Below are 22,252 nucleotides of genomic sequence, written 5' to 3'. Positions count from 1 at the left end.
CCAATCAGTGATGTCCCACAGTACTTTTTCTTATTTGCTTTTCTATTTGTTGTAATCTTTAAGAGGTTTTTGCATTGAAAGATTCGTTTATGTGATTTGCACTTCAGAGCCACCATAAGGCAGAGATTATGATCAAAGAAATTCAAATGAAGTCTTTCCAAAATGATTGGTTCATCTTCAATGCTTCAATAGTCTGGACAGGAACCAGGTCCTGCTGGAAGATGAAATCTGAATCTCCATCCAGATTCTCAGCAGAAGGAATCCTGAAGTCCTCCAGAACATTCTGCTAGACTGTTGCAGTCACTTTTGGATTAAAGAAGCAGACTTTCCTAACACCAGCACTGGACATTGGAGCCCAAATCATGACTGACTGAGGAGATTTCAGACTGGACCTCCAGCAGCTCGGGTTCTGATCTACACCAGGAACACTTTCCGTTCATCCTTGGACCTCTGGCCAACAGTCCAGTTCTTCTTCTCTTTGGTCCAGTTGAGACGTTTCCTCCGTTAGTCCAGGCTCAGAAGTTTTTCACCCGAGGAAATCGACAGTTGTAGTCCGTCTCCCTCATTCCACTCTTTCTAGAGGTCTCCAGGTTCTTCAATCTTGTCCTTTTAATGATCCACTGAAGCCCACAGTTGTGTCTTTTGCTGCTGCATCTTCTCCTGCCACATTTTGCTCTTTTATTACACTTTCTGTTGATCTGCTTGGACACAGAGCTCTGTGAACAGCCAGCCTCCTTAGCGTGGACCTTTAGTGGCTCATCCAGACTGTGGATGGGATCAATGATGGTCTTCTGCTTGGTTGTAAAGTCCGTCGCCTTTCCCAAATTGACCCCAACTGAGACAATCGAACCAAACTGGACCTATTTGACATGTGAAGAACCTGTGCAGGTGCTTTGTGTTTAGTAGATGCTTGGTTGGAGAAACTCAGTTTAAAACATTCATGTCCTGCCAAATTTGGGCAGATTTCTCCAAAGTATTCAAATTCTGTGAAACCCCTGTTTTTTGTGAGTTTCATGAGTTGGAACCCCAGTTTATGTAAAATAAACAAATAAATACTTCAAATCCATTACACAGTGGGCCCTGAATCCATATTCTAGGAAAGTTTAATTTGATTAAATGGAATTATGGAAGTGAATACACTTTCCCATGATCATTTGCATGCAGGATGGCTACTGTGTATGTTGTGTGAAAGTTTCTGAAACTCCTGGGAATCGAGCTTTCTGAAGCAGCAGCAGCAATAGTTTAAAAAAAGCACCACCTGTTCACATGGATGCATGGGAATCCAGAGTTTTCCGTAACTTAATTGCTCATTTAATATGTGTTGCACTGAAATGCTTTGGCTTTTATATGGAGGACCACCCTTTTTAATGAAATCAGGCTTGCTGGTGTGAAGTGTACCATTTTAACAAGTGAGTGAAATTCCATTCAATCAAAGAAAACCATGAGAAAATGTGTTGTTTGGTTTATTTTTATGAAAAACATGTTTACTCCCTTGAAAACGGCATTCTTTGTTCATAACAGGCGGGCTGGCACAGGCGGCGCTAGTGTTTCCCCGCATCAGCTCAAATGAGATTTTTACGATTTTTCTTTTATAAAAGTAAATCACGTTATCCGAAGAACTCTTAATTCAAAATGAGAAAATTCTGGTTTGTACCAGCTGCTTTTATGGACAAACAAAAATGTGTCGTTTGATGTTGCTCCAGGCAAATCCACAAAGGTTTGTTCTGAGACAAACAGCGACAGCAGACGGTTGCCATGACCGTGACAATAACACCAGCGTTCATATTACCTGCTGTAGTACACCTACACAGCTTGAGGCCACATTTTATGGGGTGTCATGATTGCACATGCAATTAAAGAGAATAAAAATTGTCCTTGAAATGGCTAACAGGTTGCAAAACCTTTAAAATGATCTTTTATGATCTAATTTCTATTTCAGTTTAACAGCAGTCACCCTGCATCCTGTTTGGCCACCTCGGTGTCTTCTTCACGTTTCACGCTGAGCTCTGGGTGTAATTAAACGGCGTGCAATAAACAAGCATACAGCATATACTGCTGATCAGGACACAGAGAAGACGCTGTTTGTTCAGCAGTGGTTAGTCATTTCAAAAAGAAACAATCTCCCTCGGCCTTGGGTGGATATGAAGCTTGTCAAAGTAACAAGTTAGGAACAGAGTGCTAATTATGCTGATGGAAAATGCCCACTTAGAAATGGCTGCTTGTTTGCTATATGAGCTTAATTTAATAGAACACGTCTGTTTCCATGTTGTGGAGAAGCTTTGTCCATTTTCCTGCAGATGAAAGAAACAAACACAATTCCCACTTTGCCCTGCTGCCCATGTGACAGAGTTATGACAACATAAACAGCAGGAGTGGAAACTACCAAAACACACGCCACATGTGGATGTGCTACATATTAAATACATAAATATGTCCTACCACAGAAATATGTTTGATTTTTGAAGAGGAATGAAACCTAAACAGCAGCTGTGAATCCTCTTGCTGCCTTTTTCAGCACCATCAAAGACAGCTGTAAATATCCTATATGTGCTGTTTATGATGCTCAACGCAAACAGGTAAGTGCAGGCGGGCTAAAATGTTTACGGCCTCACTTCCGCCACTTACCGCACAGCAGAGAGTCCGCCGAGGGCTGGTGAGTACTGGAAAAAGGACGTGGCTGAGTTCGGACATTCCCGTACTCAGGAAACCGCATCTAATAAGATCACGGGATGTGCGGAGACGGACACCACAGAAAAGCTTTGAAAAATTAGCCTGTCAACTTATCGTCCAACTAAAGTGGGTTTAGCGTTCATCCAGCCTCCACACAGGGGTGGGTTAGGAGCATTTATGAAGCTTGTTAGATGATGAGCAAATGCAAAAAGAGACGCTTAATCCTATTGGGAAGTTGCTATATTTAGGACACTTTGCACATTCAGTGCAGCTGGAACTTCAAGAGGGATATTTGACAGGCAAAGAAAAAAAAACGGTTCAGTGTTTTTATCTATTTTAAATAGTCATCTCTTTCCTCCAACAAAAAAACAACAACACAGAGTTGTGCTTGTTTTTTTGCTTTCTTTCTTACCTCTCAAAGCCTATCTGTCGTATGGATCTCTCCCAGGGTGAACCTGCACAGAAACATGCAGAGATTTAAGACACATTTTCAAAATTCATTTTCCATCTCAATCATTAAGCAAGCAGCAGGGCTGCATGTGGAGCAGGGACCACCAAGAGCAAAAGGAGGAATCCTTCCAGCTGCAGATTCTCCTCTGTCACAGCTCAAAGCTGCTTCTTTGCCTTTTTTTTAAGAGAATTTTAGAAAACATCTCAAACCAGGAAAAAACTCACAATACATTACCAGTACACACTTTTGTTTGTAAAGCCCTTCGTGCCTGACTTACATTAAAAAATGCTTTACAACTCTGAGTTGATAATTAATTAAGTTGAATCCTGGGCGAATTCCTTCCCTTTTCTTTAACTACTAGAAAACTATAGAGTGTGGGTCTATCTAGTGCCATGAAATTTAAAAACAATTCAAACACATGCTCACTACTTGTTTATTATACGACAAATATAATGTCACAATTTCTCAATATAAAAAACTTAATATGATCATTTTTCAAGACTGTTTATAATTCCACTGCGTTCTAAAGATGAAAACTTGGATGGGCACTAGATTTTGGAATTGTAGATTGGAACAGTCTTACAAAATAACAAAGGCCTTATAAGGTGCACTAAGTGGTGAGTAATGAAGGAATTTGGACAGAACCCAGGATTTAATGGTACAGTGCGAGTTAGCGACATGACCCCTGGCGGGGCAATACTCGTGCATATCACCCCTGAAAATGTTTGCATTGTTTTCCCTTTTGTTCTGCAATTTATTAAAAATAAAAATGAGCTTAGTTTGTACATGTCTAAACGTTGAAAAAGAATATGACTATTTTCACACCAACCTGTTAAAAATATCCCTCATCTCAGAATCAGCACTTTGTTGAGTTAAATGCGGAAAAAAACGACTACTTTATAAATCCTAAAAGAATTAGGAAAAAAAAAGTTTTTATTTAAATTTATAAAAAGAAGGACAGCAAAAACAAATTAGTCCAAATATCTTCAATCTTGGATATTTAAAATAAAACAACCAGAGCACAAAATATTTATATATACTGTATATATACCGTATTTTCCGGACTATAAGTCGCTGCGGAGTATAAGTCGCACCAGCCCAAAAATGCATTATAAAGTAGAAAAAAACACAGATAAGTCGCACAGGACTGTGTGTAGCATTTTGACGGGAAATTTATTTGACAAAATCTGAGACCAAGAACTTATAACTTGCACAAACTCATATGACACAATCATAGCAGACTATTTATCTCATAATTTCACAGTAATTCTTTCTCATACTTATTTATTTATTCTTTTCATGAAGCATCATTGGCTAACTAATACTCTGTTTTCATCCTGTATTTGTAGAAACAGTTTTCATTTTTATTGCATTTCTGAATCTATGAAATCATTGGAAAATAGAATATTATGTTGTTAGCCTTCAAGATCTTACTGTAAAAAAAGTTTACTGATTCTCTGAGTCACTTAACATACTCTTAACACTTAACATACCTCATACATCAAATTGACCCAGGAACATCATCTCTGTTCCTCACAAATGAACATAACAGGAGGGTTAACAATGTATTTATTTCAATTTATTTCTTATATAAGTCGCTGCGGCGTATAAGTCGCACCCCTTGCCAAACTATGAAAAAAAGGGCGACTTATAGTCCGGAAAATACGGTATATATATATATTCATTTAAATCTTGACAAACTAAAAAAAATTGTCAGATTATCTGTGACATCAGGATTTGTCTGTGAAGGCTGCAAGTTTTGACAGATTTCTGGTTCAGATGGCAGAAGATGAGATGAGAAGGGCTGACAAATTCAGAAAGACAAAAACGTGTGTGATGGGAGGAAGCCGCCCAGCAAAACCTGATACCAAACACCTCAGTCATCTGGACAGTCAACCTCCACACAAACACTCCTATTTCAACAGCTCACTGAAGGAGGACAGAAGGAGGCCTCAGAGATAGAAAAAAAAGGACCACTGCAGCGTCAGGAAAACTATTTAGAGTGAGAAATGCTCACGCTTTAACAGAGTTATTAAAAATAAGACCAAATCATACATGTTAAAATAAACAGGTGTGGATTTTTGAAAGCAGAAGAATATAAAATGAAGTGTTTTGAAAAAAAGCCTCTGCAACCTTGAACTGAATCTAAAACAACTCTCACATCACACGCTTCAAAATCTGCAAATAATGTTTTTGTTCAGCCTTTATTCAGATGAAAAGAGGTTATTGTCACAGCAGTGACACTGAGGATATCCTGTTTTTGTTTTGGGTTATTTTTGCCATTTCAAATGGTCGGATTCTCATTGTTGGACCGTATAAATCACACAAACACACACACGCAGACACACATTCACACCTGCAGCAGCAACGGCAGAGAGGAAAACAAACTGTCAACTCTAGAAAAATGATTCTTTGTGAAGGTTTTTTGACCCAAGATGAAAACTTTGATAAAAGCCAGGAGACTTAAGGATCCTGAAGCTCAGCCTTCCCGAAATGTCAGTTTAACCCAAGACAGAACTGTGTGTCAACAACATGAATTACCGAACAAGACGTCGGCTAAACAGAGAAAAAGAAATCTTATAAAAGGTAAATCATCCTGGAGGAGAAAAATCTGGAACCTTTTTAAAGATTCCACACATCCATCTATCATGAAATGAAAATATATATATTTGTGATGTTGAAGTCAGAATATTGAAAGGAAAATATTGATGTTATCTGAAGTTCTCTGTCTGAAAGCACTGAACTGAACTTCTGTAAATTCCAAGCAAAACGCACATCCTTGCATATTTGCATCTTTTGCAGCATCTGATGACCAAACTTTATTATTTTCTCTCTTCTTGTCTTTTGGAAAACCCTTAACTCCAAACGTTTCCCTGAAACCAAATCCATTTTCTATTGTGGTGATTCTGGTCTAAATTAAACTACACTTCCAATTATTTAATGGTGTATGTACTGAACATGCCAGGCCTCTGATAACATCAGTGACATCTTTTTTAGATGAATATAAAAATAATACAATGTGAAAATAATAATCTGAAAGACAAAAAAACAATTAAATCTATTTCTAAAGTTTTAAAACAAGTAGCACAATCTTGTACTTGATAATTATTTCATTGTGTCCACTCTAAGGTTTTAACCTAACCTTGTGATCGTATCGGTCATATTTTTGGTCTACTGGATTTTTTAAACTGTCCCATAGCAGTGACATCAGTTGTGAGTTTAGTAAAAATGATTGTCAAAAAAACTCAGTGCTACTCCAAGTCAATCACACTTCTGTATATTTAAACCGTCCAGTTAGGAAGCAACACTGACTGACATGTGGACATATTAGGCCATCAGCAAGACACCTCCACTAAAGGACTGCTTCTGAGAGTGTTGACCACGGACAACTTCTCTGTTCTGATGTTTTCTGGCGGATTTTTTGTCGAACTTTTGAATGCCAACTGTGTCGTCACTCCAGTGGTACTACGGAACAGTTTCTACCAGCACACAAGTGGTCCAGGTAGTGAAACTCATCCAGGACGGCACAACAATGCGAGATGTGTCAAGAAGGTTTGCTGTGTCTGTCAGCGTTGTCTCCAGAGCGTGGAGGCGTTACTGGGAGGCGGGCCAGTACATCAGGAGATGTGGAGGACGCCGTAGGAGGGCAACATCCCTGTATCAGGACCGTGTCTCCTCTTTTGTCCAGGAGAAACAGGAGGAGCACTGCCAGAGCCCTGCAAAATTACCTCCAGCAAATGTGCAGGTGTCTGCTCAAACTGTTAGAAACAGACTCCAAGAGGGTGGCATGAGGACCCCATGTCTACAGGGGGGAGTTGTGCTTACTGCCCAACACCCAGCAAGAAGTTTGACATGTGCTAGAGAACACCAAGATTGGCAGATTCGCCACCTGCATCCTGTGCTCTTCACAGTTGAAAGCAGATTCAAACTGAGCACATGTGACAGACGGGACAGAGTCTGGAGACGCGGCGGAGAACGCTCTGCTGCTGAAACATTGTCCACCATGACCGGTTTGGCAGTGGGTCAGTAATGGTTTGGCTGACTGCCACCAGGTACCCACATGAGATTCTCAGACCCCTGTGAGACCGTGTGCTGATGCTGTGAGACCCGTTCCCCAGACCTGAATCCAACTGAGCACATCTGGGACATCCACCAATGCCAGGTTGCACCACAGACTGTCCAGGAGTGGGCGGATGCTGTGGTCCAGGTGTAGGAGGAAATCCACCGCCTCAGCAGAAGCATACCCAGGGGCCTCATTTATAAAACTTTGCGTAGGCATTGCGTCAGAAGTGGCGTACGGATGAAACATAGGACGTGCGTACGCACAGAAATATTCGGATTTATAAAACCGTGCGCACGCACATCCTACGCATCTTTCCCTTAATAAATCACAACCGATTCTTAATGCAGCGCAGCTTTTGCGGCTTCATGACACGCCCATAGTTGCCCATAAATAGTCCGTGAAACGCCCACAAATTAATATTCATTGATTGCGAAATCATGGCAAACACAGAGAGGAAATCAAAAAAACGTAACTTCACTCAATGTGAAGTAGAAGTTATCGTTGGCGAGGTGGAAAAGAGGAGAAAATGTTGTTTGGAGGGCACAGTGTGGGCATTACTAATGCCGTAAAGGCATGTGAGTGGCAGACGGTGGCAGACGCCGTAAATGCTGTAGCCTCACAACTTCGGACCGTGGCCGAAATAAAAAAGAAATGGTCGGCAAAAGCTGCGCAGCATTTAGAATTGGTTGTGATTTACTAAGGGAAAGATGCGTAGGATGTGCGTGCGCACAGTTTTATAAATCCGAATCTGTACGCACGTCCTATGTTTCATCCGTACCCCACTTCTGATGCAAATCCTACACAAAGTTTTATAAATGAGGCCCCAGACCTCCATAGGCTGATACATTTAATTTCCATTAATATTTTTGGAGTTTGCTTTGTCAGCACATGCAGCTATGTAAAGAATAAAGCATTTATTCCATCAGGTCTAGTTCTCCTCTTGCTCCATTCTAGATTGTCATCTACATGTCAAAGGAGCCAGGAAGTCAAGCTGAGTCAGAAACCAGAAGATAAGATCCAGAAAAGGTTTTACAGACCGTAACGCCCAGCAACCTAAAGCCAAACCCATGTCTGCTTCTTCATTCCCAGATCCAAACATCTGCAACATGTCACTTCACCCAGCCCCCAGTGAGCCTACAGGTGTGAGAGGAAGCCCGCCCTGCGTGTGAGTGACATCATGCTGGAGGAATGCTGAAGGTTAGGCCAGGTCACCCCGATCCACAGCGTGACAGAGAGTTACTGTGTGATGCAGGCTGAGCTCAGCGTGGAGGTTTGTTGAGGAGAGTGTGAGACCTTCTGTCTGTTGAGGTGAGGCCTTGCTTCGCCAAAAATACCTGCTCCTTGGACTTCATCTAAGCATCATAAAACAGCCTTTGTGTCTACAGGGCCACTGCAAGTCCCACCTTCCCACCGGATACGCAGCGTTAGCATTTCAGGATCCTATTACTGTGATGGGACAGAAAACTGCTTGGCGAGTGTGTGAACACGAGAACGGTGAGAAAAGATGAGCTTCTTTGAGGGGGAGAAAATATCTGGACTAAATAAAAAACCTGATGTATTTTTGTTTGTACCTCAACCTCACATAGGTGGAGGGAATGAAGTTCTTGAAACATCTGAAAGTCAGAGAGCGATTACTCTGCAGTCCACCCAGCAGACATGAAATGAAGCAAACTCCGCCCATGTGCTGCTCCTTCATGTACAAGAAGAAACTGGTTTGAAAGCAGCCCCCCGCGCGTCGAGTCACCGCGCAGGAATGACGAATGACTCTGGGGGAGCTCATCTGGTGACCAGCCCCTGACCTGCGCAAACAGCTGGAGGTGTTCGCTCTTCTGGAAAGGCGTTCTCCCTCCCTCCCGCTCAACTCAGCGCCGCGCTCTAATGGTGCGTTTGGCTGCTGCAAACAGAGGAAATGATATGAAGTTATCCGAGGGAGGATAACTGCTTCACTGTGGAGGAGGACTCCCTGTTTATATTTGGCTGCCAAAAGGGAAAGGGTGTCAAGGGGGGCTAAATACCAGCTATAGAAATCTGAGATAAGGCCTTTTCTCAAGGTTATGCCTGGTTTCCTGCTGCAATGCAAAAATAGAATATTAGGAGAGGATAACATTTTCTGCCATCGTCGCAAACAATGGGCTTCCAAAAACAAATGCACAAGAGACGACTTTGGAAATAAAGACTTGTTCTTCCTCCCAAAAAAGTTCAAGTTTAGCGTCTCATCTCAGCATCGAGCACAGGATCCAACAGTATCCAGCAAAAAAGGCCTTTCAGCGACATTTCTCCAGATCTTCCCTTGAATTCCAGAAAAGGTTCATGACTCAGAAGCAAAAACAGAAACACCACAATTTGATAAAGAATCCTAACTGTCATCATGACTACAGATGCATCTTCCAAAAGTAGACAGATTTTATGATCTCATCACTGCAGAAGATCGATGTGCCAAAAATGCAGCCCTGGAGGATCCAGTAATAGAGATCTTTTCTGGAGCATATTTAGTCTCCCCTTTCTGAGCGGCTCTGCGTGCTTCTGCCTGAGGGGATGAGGTTCGCTCTGCCCTCGGAGGGCCCACTCCCAGCACTCCAGAGCTGGCTCTGCTTCACAAGCCGCTTCCACCAGACGCTTTAATTTTCGGTTTTGATCAAATCCTTCACGAGAAGTCCAAGTTCTGCTATTCACACCTTCCCAACAAGGAAGGAGCAGCTTGTTCGCTTTACTGGCCTCTCCTGTTTTGACTCCATATGGAACAAGATACCAAAGGAAATCCAGACGTGTGTTAAGGTCATCAAACAAGACTAAAGAGTTTAGCTCACTCATTAGCATGGTCTTAATGCTATAGTTATCTGAATAATTGGTTATATGCTGGACCGATATACTAGACTCCTCCTGTGTGTCACGAAGTTAAATAAGCATCAGTGTGTTTTATTCAGTCTATTATCATCTATTCTGTTTTTATGATTTGCCTTCCATGATGAAATGATGTCCCTTTTTTCCTGTATTTTGTCAAATTATTTTATTCTAAAAGTGTGATTTATACTCCAGTGGCACTTGCATATGATTTTTTTCTTCTTTATTATGCATTTTTTGGCTGCTCTGCTTTATACTCTGGAGTGACTTACAGTTGGAAAAATAAAGTTCTTTAAATAATGGCATACTTAAAGGGTCAATAACCTGCTATTCTTAAGCCGTTCAGAGTAAACTATATCCATATATTTATGATATATCATCTTTGGCACACTAAAGAACCGTTTTTTTATCAAGTATGAGTTATTTTCGCAGCTCTTTTTCCTCCCCAAAAAGTAAAACAACTTGATATCTGAGGCTCTGCCTTTGTGGGTGCCACCCATTACATGACCTCATCCTGAAGTTGGCCTCGGCAGCGTGTCTGTGTTTCTCCCACGAAAACAAACCACATCCGAACTTTTACAAAGACGGATGTTCATATTGTGCATTTAAAATGAAAGCCTTTAGCCCATCACCGCTAAGAGAAAGTGGGCGTGTGTGTTTTCGCCTGGGGGCGGGGCTGGCTGTGCAGACTCTTCCTGGAAGGGGCTGTTCCTCACTTTGTGATGTCACAATGTGAGAACCCACTCGTTTCCGTGAATTGGGAGGCAATGATAATGGGAGTGGAGGGTGTTAGAAGATGGCTCAGAGATGTGTGAATGAAGCAAAATACTGCTTTGGGGTTGTATTCTTATGAGGAATTAACATTATAATACACTTAAAAGTTCAGAAAAGTTGATTTTGCAGATGTTAAAATATGTTTTTGCTGAAAAAGATGCAGCAAATTTAAAACTGGCTTGTGGATAGGAGCTGGCTTTTAGGCTGTGGAAAGGTTGAAGGTTCTGTGGTGAAGGGTTCAAGCACACAAAACCACCTGAGTCATGGATGGCACTCACAAACACACACAAGCATACACACAGCTCAGTCTGCCATAAGCATGTGGCACAACGATTTCCTCTGTTTGGACAGACAGACAGACACACACACACACAAACAGCTCTGTCTCACTTCCTGAATTTGTTTTGACCAGAACAGAGTTAATGACTTGACAATTATGTTTGAGTAGAAATGTCTGCATCTCTGTCTGAAAATTGCAGCTCTGTCTCAGTCACCGAGGCTTTGGAAGCTGAACTTCACTGTGAGTCATGGTGCTAAATTGCACTCCTGTGTGATTTTTGTAAGTTTTCAAAAAACCCAAACGTTATCAATCGCCTCCATTCCTGTCCTCAAACCTTGACCTGTGAGGGATTTTGAGTCCTCTGCTGTAAACCTCTGGAGCCTCAAAGCTCTGCCTACAAAGGCTGCAGTGTACTCACAGCTGAAGTTGGAGGAGATGGAGTTCCCGGCCAGAAGGCTGTTGACAGTAATCTGATAGATGATGTGGAGCAGCAGGAAGGACATACTGGTGAAGCAGAGGGACTGCAGCAGACGGCCTGTGTGGCCTGCAGGGGGAAAGAGTTACAGTGAGTTCAATTTCCTTTGCTCAGAAGATTCCCGAGCTCTTCCTGCAGATGCACCGATACTAGGAAGGTCTCTTTGCAGCTCTGTTTGATGACACAAAGAGTTTAGAGGTGCACCAGAGGCAGGCTGTTACATTACCAAGTGCATTTATTTTTTTTTAAAACAAAATGTTATTCTGTTATTTTGGCTTGGGTGTAGAGCTCCTTGAAGTATTTCTGCTGGTAATTCTGGTATTTTTACACATCTTATGAGTAAATATGACAGCAGGAAGGCTGTGGGAGCAGCTGATTCTGCTCCCAGAAGCCCAAGTAATGACTGCAATAAAACCTCAAAGCCCTGACTGCATGAAGAGGAGACGTCCCAGTCGTGAAAACAGCAGCAGAAAACTACAGCTTCTCTGTGCGCTCGAGAAATCAGTGAAGAATGAAATGCTGGAGAACAACCCAGAGCAGCAGAAACAGGCCCTCCTCACAGATGTCATCACTGCATGAACAAAGACTATAAAGTCGGCAGACAGAGCAGCATGGAATTAGAAGCAGACCCTGTTACAACAGATGGTTCAATCCACAACATGTGATTTTCTGAACCTCAGATGATGAACTAAGAGTTCTAAAGTTCAAGCTCCAATAGTTTTCACACAGCGAAATGTGTGAAATTTGTTTTCTGCATTGGATTCCTACCCAGAGAGCTGCACTCCGAAGCAATTTGGTGGTTTAAGTGTCAAACAGGGAGGCATCGGGTCCCATTTTTTGGTACGTCCCAGTTTTTGGTGCAACTCGACCATGGATTTGAACTCCTGACCTTTCCGTCTTAGGGCGGACACTCTACACTAGGCCAGGTGCATCACATGCATGTGAAGTCTTCTGCAAGGCTCTCAGAACGTTGCAGCAAAAACCCACAAGAATTTGAATTTTCTGGAAAATTCCTATCCCTGTATTTTCAACTGCTGCGAGCAGGCAAAGGTCCCCAGATGTCCTGCTGTCCAGCCACTTGCTCTCACAGATCAGAGAAGACTCCCTGGGTGTTCCCATAATGTCAAGCCAACTCAAGGCCGTGTCACACAGCTACTACGTACATTTAGCGCATACTGCACCGTCATGTGTGAATATATGTACGTGGAAAAAGGGAGAGAAGTTGTGGTCTTGAAGTTGTGACATTCTCACAGATGTATCACAAACAAATCACATTAAAACCAGAGAAAAAACTATGAATAAACCAGGCAAAAAACAACATAGGACATGATTATCACGGTGTTTATTTGCAAATTATTAGTGCTTCGAACGTCAATTACAGAATTTTAACATGACATGTGCAACGTATATGTTATAAAAGTTACACATCTGTGATTCATGCTTTAAAAAGTCACATCTGAGCAGATCGATGAATGACCACAACAAGAAATACTCATGAATGACGTATATCACAAATGTTTTATGAAAGCCTGAAATTTGAGACGTAGAAAATGCTCAAAATGTACGTAGTTGCTGTGTGACACGGCCTTCTGTGTTTGGAGAAGCATTGGTTTGAGTTGAGTTCCTGCAATGCTTTGAGCCCTGTTTCCAGTCACACTAAAAAGTCCACCTCAGATGAAAATCTTATTTTTTTTGAGTTTTTGACATGCATGTGTGGCTTTTTTCTTATGTGAGAGAACAAATGTAATCCTTTTATATTTGCACTTATGAGTATTTCTCCTTTTTAATCACCGTCAATTACAATTACATGGTCAAGTCTGTCGGGCATCAGAGAGCGAAGCTCAGCAACACCATCACAGCCACTTGGATTGGCAGGGATCCACTTCTCCTGGTTCGGCTGGGTGAACAGCAGTGGAGCGGCCTTTTACCTTGTTTTTAAGCATACAAAGAGGAGCAGCTTCTGATTTTCTCACTGCGGAGGACGTGAATGGGCGATGTCAGAAGTCTGGACCTGGTCATCAGGGCAAAAGAGGATGTCCAGCGGCTGCATGGACCTCACTTTGGCACCAATTCTTTTTTTATTTCTTACCAAAAAAATATCTGTGAGTAAAATGTACCCTTTATGATCATTTATAAGGTGCTTAAAATGTCAAAATTAGACAGGGTTGCCATAGATGATGCTTTGTAACAATTACATTGTTCACAATATAATAGTTTTTTTAATTTTAACTTTGAATTATTTTTTCCTCAACATGATTGAAAAACAATTCCATCACACTTTGCTGTGTGGCAGAGAGCACTCACATCAGGTGAGTGTTTAAAAAGACCTCTACTTTCTTTAAATGAAGGATAACATCTACAGAACTGTCAGTGGTTACTGCTAATGATGTTTTGAGCAATTGAATCTGTTTCACACCAAAAAAAAAAAAACATGTGGAACAGACCTAACACTGAACCATCTTAACTTTTGTTTACTTGCATATAAAAACATCAGTGTGGATGAACAGAAGCCACTGATCACTCAAATGTTAAGCTTTCTGGTTTTATTGAATCCCACACTTCAGCAGGAATTAGCTACAGATTTCACAATGAAACTCTTTTCTGCCTTAAACTGGAAATGTTGGATCGTCTTGGTTTTATGAGTCCACTCACCATGAAAAACTATAAACATAACTATAACAAACAATAAGCAAAAAATTAAACATGTACAAGTTTGCTCAAAATTAAAAAAAATTTTTTTTATTTTATTTACCAAGGCTGTGTCCCACCAAGGTGGGGTAGCCTAGACAAGGGACACAACTTTAGCTCCCTCTGTCTCCTCCCCAAACCCTCCTCCTTCAGTGTGTGAGTGCGTGTGTGTGTATGTGTATGTGCGTGTGACTGGTCAAAATTAAATACTTAAGTTAAATTAAATGTTCCTGTTGGAGGAGACTGAAGGTTTTCTGTACATCTTCATGGGTTTGATTTCAAAATTTGGATCGTCTGTGTGGTGTCAGTCACTTTACGTGTAGAGATTTTATGGTAACTTGTAACGTTCACATGTTGAGCAAACGATCACAGGGCTAAGCAGAGAGAAAAGTCAGGATGGCAGCAAAAAAAACTCCTGAATACACAGATTCTGGGGCTCCAACAGGGTTTGTTACTTTAACCTAGTCCCCGCTTCAGTCCCGTGAGGCAAAAACTGGGGACCTCATCATTCAAGGTCACTTTAAAGTCCCAAAAGAACTGCTTCACCCCTTGACTGTTGCAAACTGTAGCATAAATGAATACTGCGCTTCTATATTATGACCTGGATCAAAGAAAAGACTATTATTGAAAATACTGAGGAAACGTCAATGTTTGTAACATTAAAAATCATAACAAATAAAAATTTTACTGTGAAGACATTTTGAAAATAGTTGTATCGAATTACTGGAAATCGCATATGCATTGTAAGACCCAGCTGCTTTGTCACTCATAGCGGGGAAACAAGAGCCGAGCTGATGATGAACTAGCTGCGTTGACTGTTCAAATCCAAACTCAAGACTCATCTCTTCAAACAATCATACAATTAACCCATTCAGTTAACATAACTTCATTTTGTGTTGTTTTTCTATCCTGTTTTATTGATGTTTATCTTTATGTTTATTTATGTTTTACTCTGTTAATTTCTTATAGATGTTTTATTCTGTTTTTTTCTTATTTTTAACCTTGTACAGTGACCCAATAATGTATTATTATTGAAAAAAAAATTTTTTCTGCCTTCGTTTTTTGCACTGAAAAAAATACAGAAAATAGATAGATAGATAAAAACTTTATTAATCTCCCAAGGGAGAAATTCTGGTGTCCGGTAGCAAAACACACACAATAAATAACCATAAAAGAATAGTTCATAAAACAGTGGTTAAACAGCAGTACCGAACCGAATTGAGATGTTAGCGTATCGTTACACCCCTCATATTTATGGTATATTTTTGTTTAATGTAAAGTCATTTTTAAAGTACTAAGATAACAGAAGACTCCCAGAGGCTGTGTTACGGCCATAGGTTCAAATGACTTGTTGCTATGAGGACACACACGGCTAACTTTGTCGCAGATCAACGGTTAGCTGTCTGACCGTGTTAAAGAACTCTCATCAAGTTGTCTGGATTAGCTAATCAAAGTTTTTCATCGGTCAGTTGATTTTGCAAAAACACAATTTGCTTTTATTTTTTAATTAGAATCCTAAATGCACCAACATGATCAGACGCCGCCTTTGCTCCTCACACTGGTTTGAATCCGGAGCAGACACGCTGGACCTCTGCACCTTTTTGGTTAAGAGTTTAGCTGGATTTCAGAGGTGGACGGGTGTCGAAAAGGAAAATGCATGTTTTTTTTTCGTCTCATGTCCTTGATACTTGGGGCATATGAGTGAAATTGAAGACAAAGTTAAAAACTCCTGATTAGTGTAGATATGATCCAACTAATCTATACAATTGGTCTCAAAAACCATCAGCAACTATTAAAAATGTTCATTTCTGAGTTTTATTTGTCAATAAAAGTCACCTTTTATCTGATAATCCCATCTGACACGTTTCCACGGACATCAGAGATCTAAGCGGTTTCAGTTTGGGTTAACGTAAACACTTCAGGGTCACAATTTACTATCAGTCATGGCTTTGTTCCAGGAGTTCTCCAACAGAACCTTTAGGTCCACAAATCAGTCAACATGCTTCAGCAGAACTTTAAAGTCCCACTGATCGTGCTTTGATCTATTGTCAGTGCTCTTTTAACCAGGATCATGCCATTTTTAGAAAGAAAAAAAACCCTTCATTTTTCGTGGACATAGTTTCTGCAGAACGGCAGGAGTTCACCTTGTTGCTGTGGATCAACCCTGCCGCCCCCTTTCCCTCCCTGTTGTGGAGCGGAGCAGGGAGCTTATGGACCGCCCAGCGTTTTTTCTATTTTCCATATTAATCATTGACTGTATATAAGAACTTGACTGAGAGACTCCTCCCCCCTGGCGTTTCGAACAGGAAGTACCCGCTAGCTCCAAGAAGCCAAATCCCTTAGACGTCTATAGAGAAATAAACAGTTGTTAGTCAGTCATTCTATTGATCAGAAGAACCGTTCTGGACCCGATACCTTTTCGAACAACCTTTTGATAATCCTTATTTTTTTATATTTTTAAGTTTTAAACCGACCAATCAGATGCCTCAATAAAAGTAGGAGGTGCCCACAGGTCCCCACGTCAAACGTTCAAACATTTGACAGATTTTGTGTACTCTGCTTTCAGGTGGAAGGGGTGTGGTTTTTCAACAAGCTCGCTCCTGATTGGTGGGAGTGATTGCCATAGCAACAATGACCCAGTCCGACTCGGACCAATCCCTGTTTACTGACAATTTCTGGCTCCAACATGGCGTTGTCCGCAACGTGTAAGAATGTGGGTGGAGCTGGAAGGGAACTATTCTGTAGGGGTGACATTACACTCACTCGCTCTAGTTATCATTTACAGTCAATGATATTATTCTATTCTTGCCTGATTACTTCAATAAATTTTAAATTTTACTTCTATCTGCATTTTTCAGGATTAGGAAGCTCCTGCAACCTCCGTGCTGTTCTTGGTTATCTCAAAATTGTGGTTTTCAAATCCAATGCTGACTTAGCTCCCTGAAAGAAAAGCATAACATCTCTTTGGTTTCTGGCAGAGAAACCAAAGAGATTTTTCATGGATAACGACATATATCCTGGCTCAGACCTGCTGGCAAAGCTTGTTTCTGTTCAAAAGTTTAATAAACACTCCGGTGGACCACAAAACCTTTAGGAGTTGGATTCATTATCAGAGGAGCAGAGCCAGCCTTTCTGCTTGGCTTTTCTTGGGTTTCATAAGCAGATTTGGCTGTAGGAGCAGGGTAAAGGTGTGGATGAAGACAGCGTCTTTCATTAATGGAGGCTAAGAGCGCAGATGTGGCAGGGCTAATCCTGGATGGGGGGTTAGAGGAGGATGAGAGCGAGCTGGGCAGCTGCCACAGCTGTGCAACACATGGATGTTTTATAGCACACCTACAGGTATTTGGGATAATTTCAGGAGTTGTTATGGTGAGCATTCTCAACCGAACAACATCCAAGATCTCTTTCTTTCCCCCAAAAAACGGTCTCTAACGGTTTTGTTTTTCGGATAACAAAACAAGTGTCGGTTTTGTTTTGTGGTGTGCCGTCAGCCGTAAAACGTCACAAATATCTACAGTCTGGTCTAGAAGTTAATTAAGGTGCAGCATTTCCACCTCGTTAAAAGTTATTGCATCCTTTTGTGGAACTAAAACAGCTTTATGATAGTACAGTACGGCCTCCAGGCTAAAGTGAGGCGCTGCAGCTCAGCCTCGGGCCCCAACGCTATCACCGTGTGCACAGCAACACAGCACATCAGGCTCATTAAGTGAGTTAAACCAATTTGTGCTAATTTCCCATTGCACTCCTGGGGATTTCACAATAAAGGTAAAGAATGCCAGTAAATACAAGAAATGAGCAATTTTAGCAAACGTCTGCTTCCAGATTGGTCTTAAAAGTTCAGGACAATGTAACTTCTTTGGCTCTGGTGTCTCTTTTCCTGTTTCTAACAGAACTTTTTTGTTTTCTTAACGCCACTCTGGTCTGGTGACGCTCATCCTAAATAAGAGGTTTGTTATTTAAGCCTCCAAATACTCTCCCAAGAGTAGATTTTATGGGTCTTCTAAACAGAAGCAATTGTTCTGCTTGACCAATAAGTCTGTTTGACGATAAAAACCTAATAGAGTCACGCGGTCCATGGCCTGGTTCGTCTCCAAGACGCACAGGACAGGAAACAGACAACTTCAGTGTACATACCAGGTATCATGACAGCATGTTTTTAACAGGCCCAACTTTCTAAGCATGAAATTACAACTGATAAAACACAAACAACAAAACGCTCCTCAGAGAGAAGGTTTCTTTTAATGGTTTTAAGAGCACATCATGTTTTTCTAAGCCCATCAGAGTTAACTATATCCATATGCAGTTTATGATAATATATTACCTTTGGGACACTAAATAACGAATAACGAATGAGTTATTTTTTAAGCTCATTTTCCTACCCGAACGAAAGACGACTCGATCAATGAGGCTCCACCTTCTTGTGGATGCCATACATTTCATGAAGTCAGCCCAGAGTTGGCCTCAGCAGCGTCTCTTTTCACCGAAAACAAAGAACATCCGAAGTTTTGCAAAGATGGATGCGTATATTGTTCAAATAGAAGGAAAGCGTTTAGTGGAGAAAGTGGACGTGTGTGTTAGTCTGGGGGCGGGGGCTGGCAGCGCAGACTCCTCCTGAAAGGGGCGGTTCCTCACTTTGTGATGTCACATTGTCACAGTACGGTTAGGGCGGAGCTAATGTCGAAAACCCGTTGATTGGCTGAAGGTCACAACAACAAAAGAAAGCGGCTTTAATCTGAGTCTTCACTCAAACAACATTAAATGCTTTGTATCCATGAAGAATCAAAATCCAAGCGAAAAAATGAGCTGCTGGATGACCGCCATTGTTGTTGTTGTTGTCAGCTTCACCCCCGCATGCGCCGTGACGGTTCAACTTTGAGTGGAAACTCTCACACCTGAATTGCTTGGACCATTCTAAACCAGACCGGACGGTACCACTCAGTGGAAACGAGGTTTTAAAAGCTGAAAAAAGTTGATTTTGCATGATATAGGCCCTTTAATAAGATAGGAGATTATACTGTGTTGACCGGGCCTGAGAATTAAAAGCCTAAAGGGGATGGATGGATAAATAGTGCAATTACAACAACACCAAGTGACTGCAGCCACATGAACCAGGCTTTGTCCTGAGCTGGCAGAAGGAGTGTTCTCTGTTGAAACATCCCAAGGAACACAGCACATCTGTGGCTTTTAAAAGAAAATTGCACCTCGTGAATTATTCATGGCTGACCTTTGGTTTAATTTGATTGTAGCCAATACTTATCGAAGTAAAAACTAACCATAAAAACTGTCAACTTCATGTCTTCTTGAACTATTTAGCAAAATTGCCTTATGTGTTAAATTACATAAATGTCAGATTTATTCTGTGTTTTAAAATAGTATGGGCCCTATTAGAATAGAAATATAAGGAAATGTCCCTATTGTTCCAAAAACTGGGTTTTTATGATGCAGTCTTTCAGTTTCTTCAATGGTTTTAACAGAGAGCCTGAAATTCTTTTGTGTTTTTTTTTTGCTTTTTTGAATTTAAAAGGGGAAAAAAAGAAAATATGACTAATCTGTTCTCCTTAATGGCCTTTAATGTTTGACTGAATAAAGATCATACAGGATAACTCCTTATCTGATAAAAACAGAGCTATCTCTGAGATCGTGTTGTAACTTCCTCATGTTGGTTCTCTCCAGCTGCGACCCCCTCCCTGATGACAGACGGCGGAGGCAGACAGACGGGAAGCCAGTCCCGACATGTAACACTCAAGAAGTAACTCACACTTTTTGTCGCCCCTGGCCTTTGCTTTATCTGTGGGATACGGAGTGTGATCGTGTCAACATTACACATCTCCGATGAAGAGTCGGGGCTGTGGAAAGTTTACTCTCCATGTCAAAGCAACATTTCTGATCAAAAAGAATTTTTAAGCGTTAAAGCTGTGGAAACCAGACGCAGCCTCGGCCCCAACGACTCAGTGAACTATAATAATACACTTTTGCTGTTGTACACATTATTAATTGACTCCTAACAGGTACCATGATTAATTTGGTCGACTGTTTTCTGCATCTGGATACAACATTTGAGCATCGGTATGCATCTGAAAATCAGAAACATCTTCAAGCTTCTGCATCAAGTCTGTTAAAGTGTTTCCTACTCATCAGGAAGCTTTTCTTCTGTAGACTTATGATTTGTCCAAGCAAGTAAAAAACATCTTAGGATAACAGTTTTCTTCAGGAAAACAAATTGAATTTAGCCAGAATGTTAAATTCCCGTCAGAAATCAAAATAATTATTAAAGATCGGCTCTGGTGAAAAGTGTGTTTTTAAGACGTTCTTGTAGCATTTTTCTGATGATGAAGGACATATAATGAAGAAAATTCAGATTGAAATTGCATTTCTGAAAAAATACTGTTTGTTACATAGAAAATGTGCTGGGCTGCTCCAAATAGAGAGAGCTCTCAGCAACGGGAAGGGGTAGATAGGGGGGCGGGGTTTCTCCAAACCAGCAGTCCCGTCTAAAACTCAGAGGTGAATTTCTGAACTCCTGGCGCTCTGCAGAAACTAAGCCTTAGAAAATGACACAGGTTTATGGATTTTGGCTAAAAACAGCTTCATCACAATTAAAAGATCACTGGGGACGCTTTGGAAAAAGTTTAAAAGAGGGTCAGAATGGACTTTAAATGACTTGATTTTGAATAATTTCTGATTAAAACTGGATTTATGGTAGAACCAATATTTTGTGACCAAAGCCTGTGATTGATGGTGGACACCAACTGTGACCAGAGGGTGTTTTGTGACCCACCGTGACCCATCGGATGTGACCCACTGTTCGCTATGAAGCTTTTATGAGTTCATAAGTGAAATGGCCTTCTTTCATTTTTAAATGAACTTCAGTCTGGAAGTCATCAAGTTTCCTTTTATTTGTTGATTGTTGTACAAAAAATGTCGATAATAGAACTAAAAGGAAAGACGTTTTCTGAGACTTGATTGAACATATTTTTAAAGTTATCTAACTGTTCTTTATCAGAAAATGAGTACCTCAGCAGCAACACTTTTCATTTTGTCATTCATAACAGGACCTTTAAAAACATATTTCCCTGATTTTAAAGTCCCTCAGAAACCAAACCTACAATATTTAGAATATATGAGTTAAAGAGGTGAAGGTTACTGTAACACTTGTACACATTTTCATTCCCTTCGTTAGTTTTAATGCTCTAAAGGCAATGCATTTTTGACTTTTTTACTGTTGGATTTAGAAGTTCTCGATGTAAAAACACTCCTGATCAGCAAACGTAAAGTTTCAGGTTCTGGGTTAAGATTTGAGAAATAAAAACGGATCATGTTTCAAATGAAAGCACACATTAAAGTGCTCAGACAGGTGAGCTTCCTGACTCCAGGCGCCTCCTCTCTTTAACTATTGATGAGGACATAAGTGGTCCACTTTTCCCCTCCTGTCTCTTTCTTGCCTCTTAACTTCCTAACTGTTATGTCTGCTGGAGCCGGCAGATGAATCTCAGACAGGTCGTTGTTCTGTGCGAAAGAAAGGGTTTATGTATTATTAAAGAATGTTGGTGGTTTTCAGCAGAAACCCATTTTGTAGCTGCAGAGGTCTGGGAGCTTTGCTGTTTAGCATTTTGTGGTGTGGCGAGAGCATGAAGACGTGGCTGCAACCTCACATTCATCATCTGTGAGGAGAACAGCCACCTCAGTCGCTTTTGAAAAACCACTGAGCTTCATTGTGATTCATATTTCGGAGGGATGAATCATTTCTGCGCGGTCATGAATACAGCGGCTTGTTTGCCGGCTTTAAAAACGGCTTTCTTTCTGCTTCTCCAAACCAGAGGACTCAGATATAACACCGACAATGGCCCTTAAAAACTACATAAAACTATCAGAGACAACTTTGCAGTCACTAAAGCAGTTAAAAAAATTAAAAACACCCCAACTTTTTCTCCTTTTTTCTTCTTTGTAGAACCCCTACAGTTTCTTTTAGGTATCAAATGACAGCATATGTGCTCAGGTTTTTATTGTTTA

General features: G+C 40.9%; 1 protein-coding gene across 12 annotated transcripts in view; it reads right to left on the bottom strand.

Moving 5' to 3' along the window:
• The window catches only part of piezo2b (piezo-type mechanosensitive ion channel component 2b), a 105,660-nt gene that overhangs the window by 76,382 nt on the left and 7,026 nt on the right, over positions 1-22,252 (bottom strand). For all 12 annotated transcript variants that reach the window (XM_078935294.1, XM_078935300.1, XM_078935298.1 and 9 more), the window contains exons 3-4: positions 11,498-11,623; positions 3,083-3,125 (exon numbers count right to left, since the gene is read on the bottom strand). In XM_078935294.1, the coding sequence (XP_078791420.1) occupies positions 3,083-3,125; positions 11,498-11,623 (169 nt within the window). The remainder of the gene's footprint in view (positions 1-3,082; positions 3,126-11,497; positions 11,624-22,252) is intronic.

This window comes from Oryzias latipes, chromosome 17 (genome assembly GCF_053564925.1).
Source record: "Oryzias latipes strain Hd-rR chromosome 17, Olatipes_Hd-rR_3.1".
Classification (NCBI taxonomy): domain Eukaryota; kingdom Metazoa; phylum Chordata; class Actinopteri; order Beloniformes; family Adrianichthyidae; genus Oryzias; species Oryzias latipes.
The sequence above is the reverse complement of the archived record's forward strand: the minus strand, read 5'-3'. Positions and strand labels throughout refer to the sequence as shown.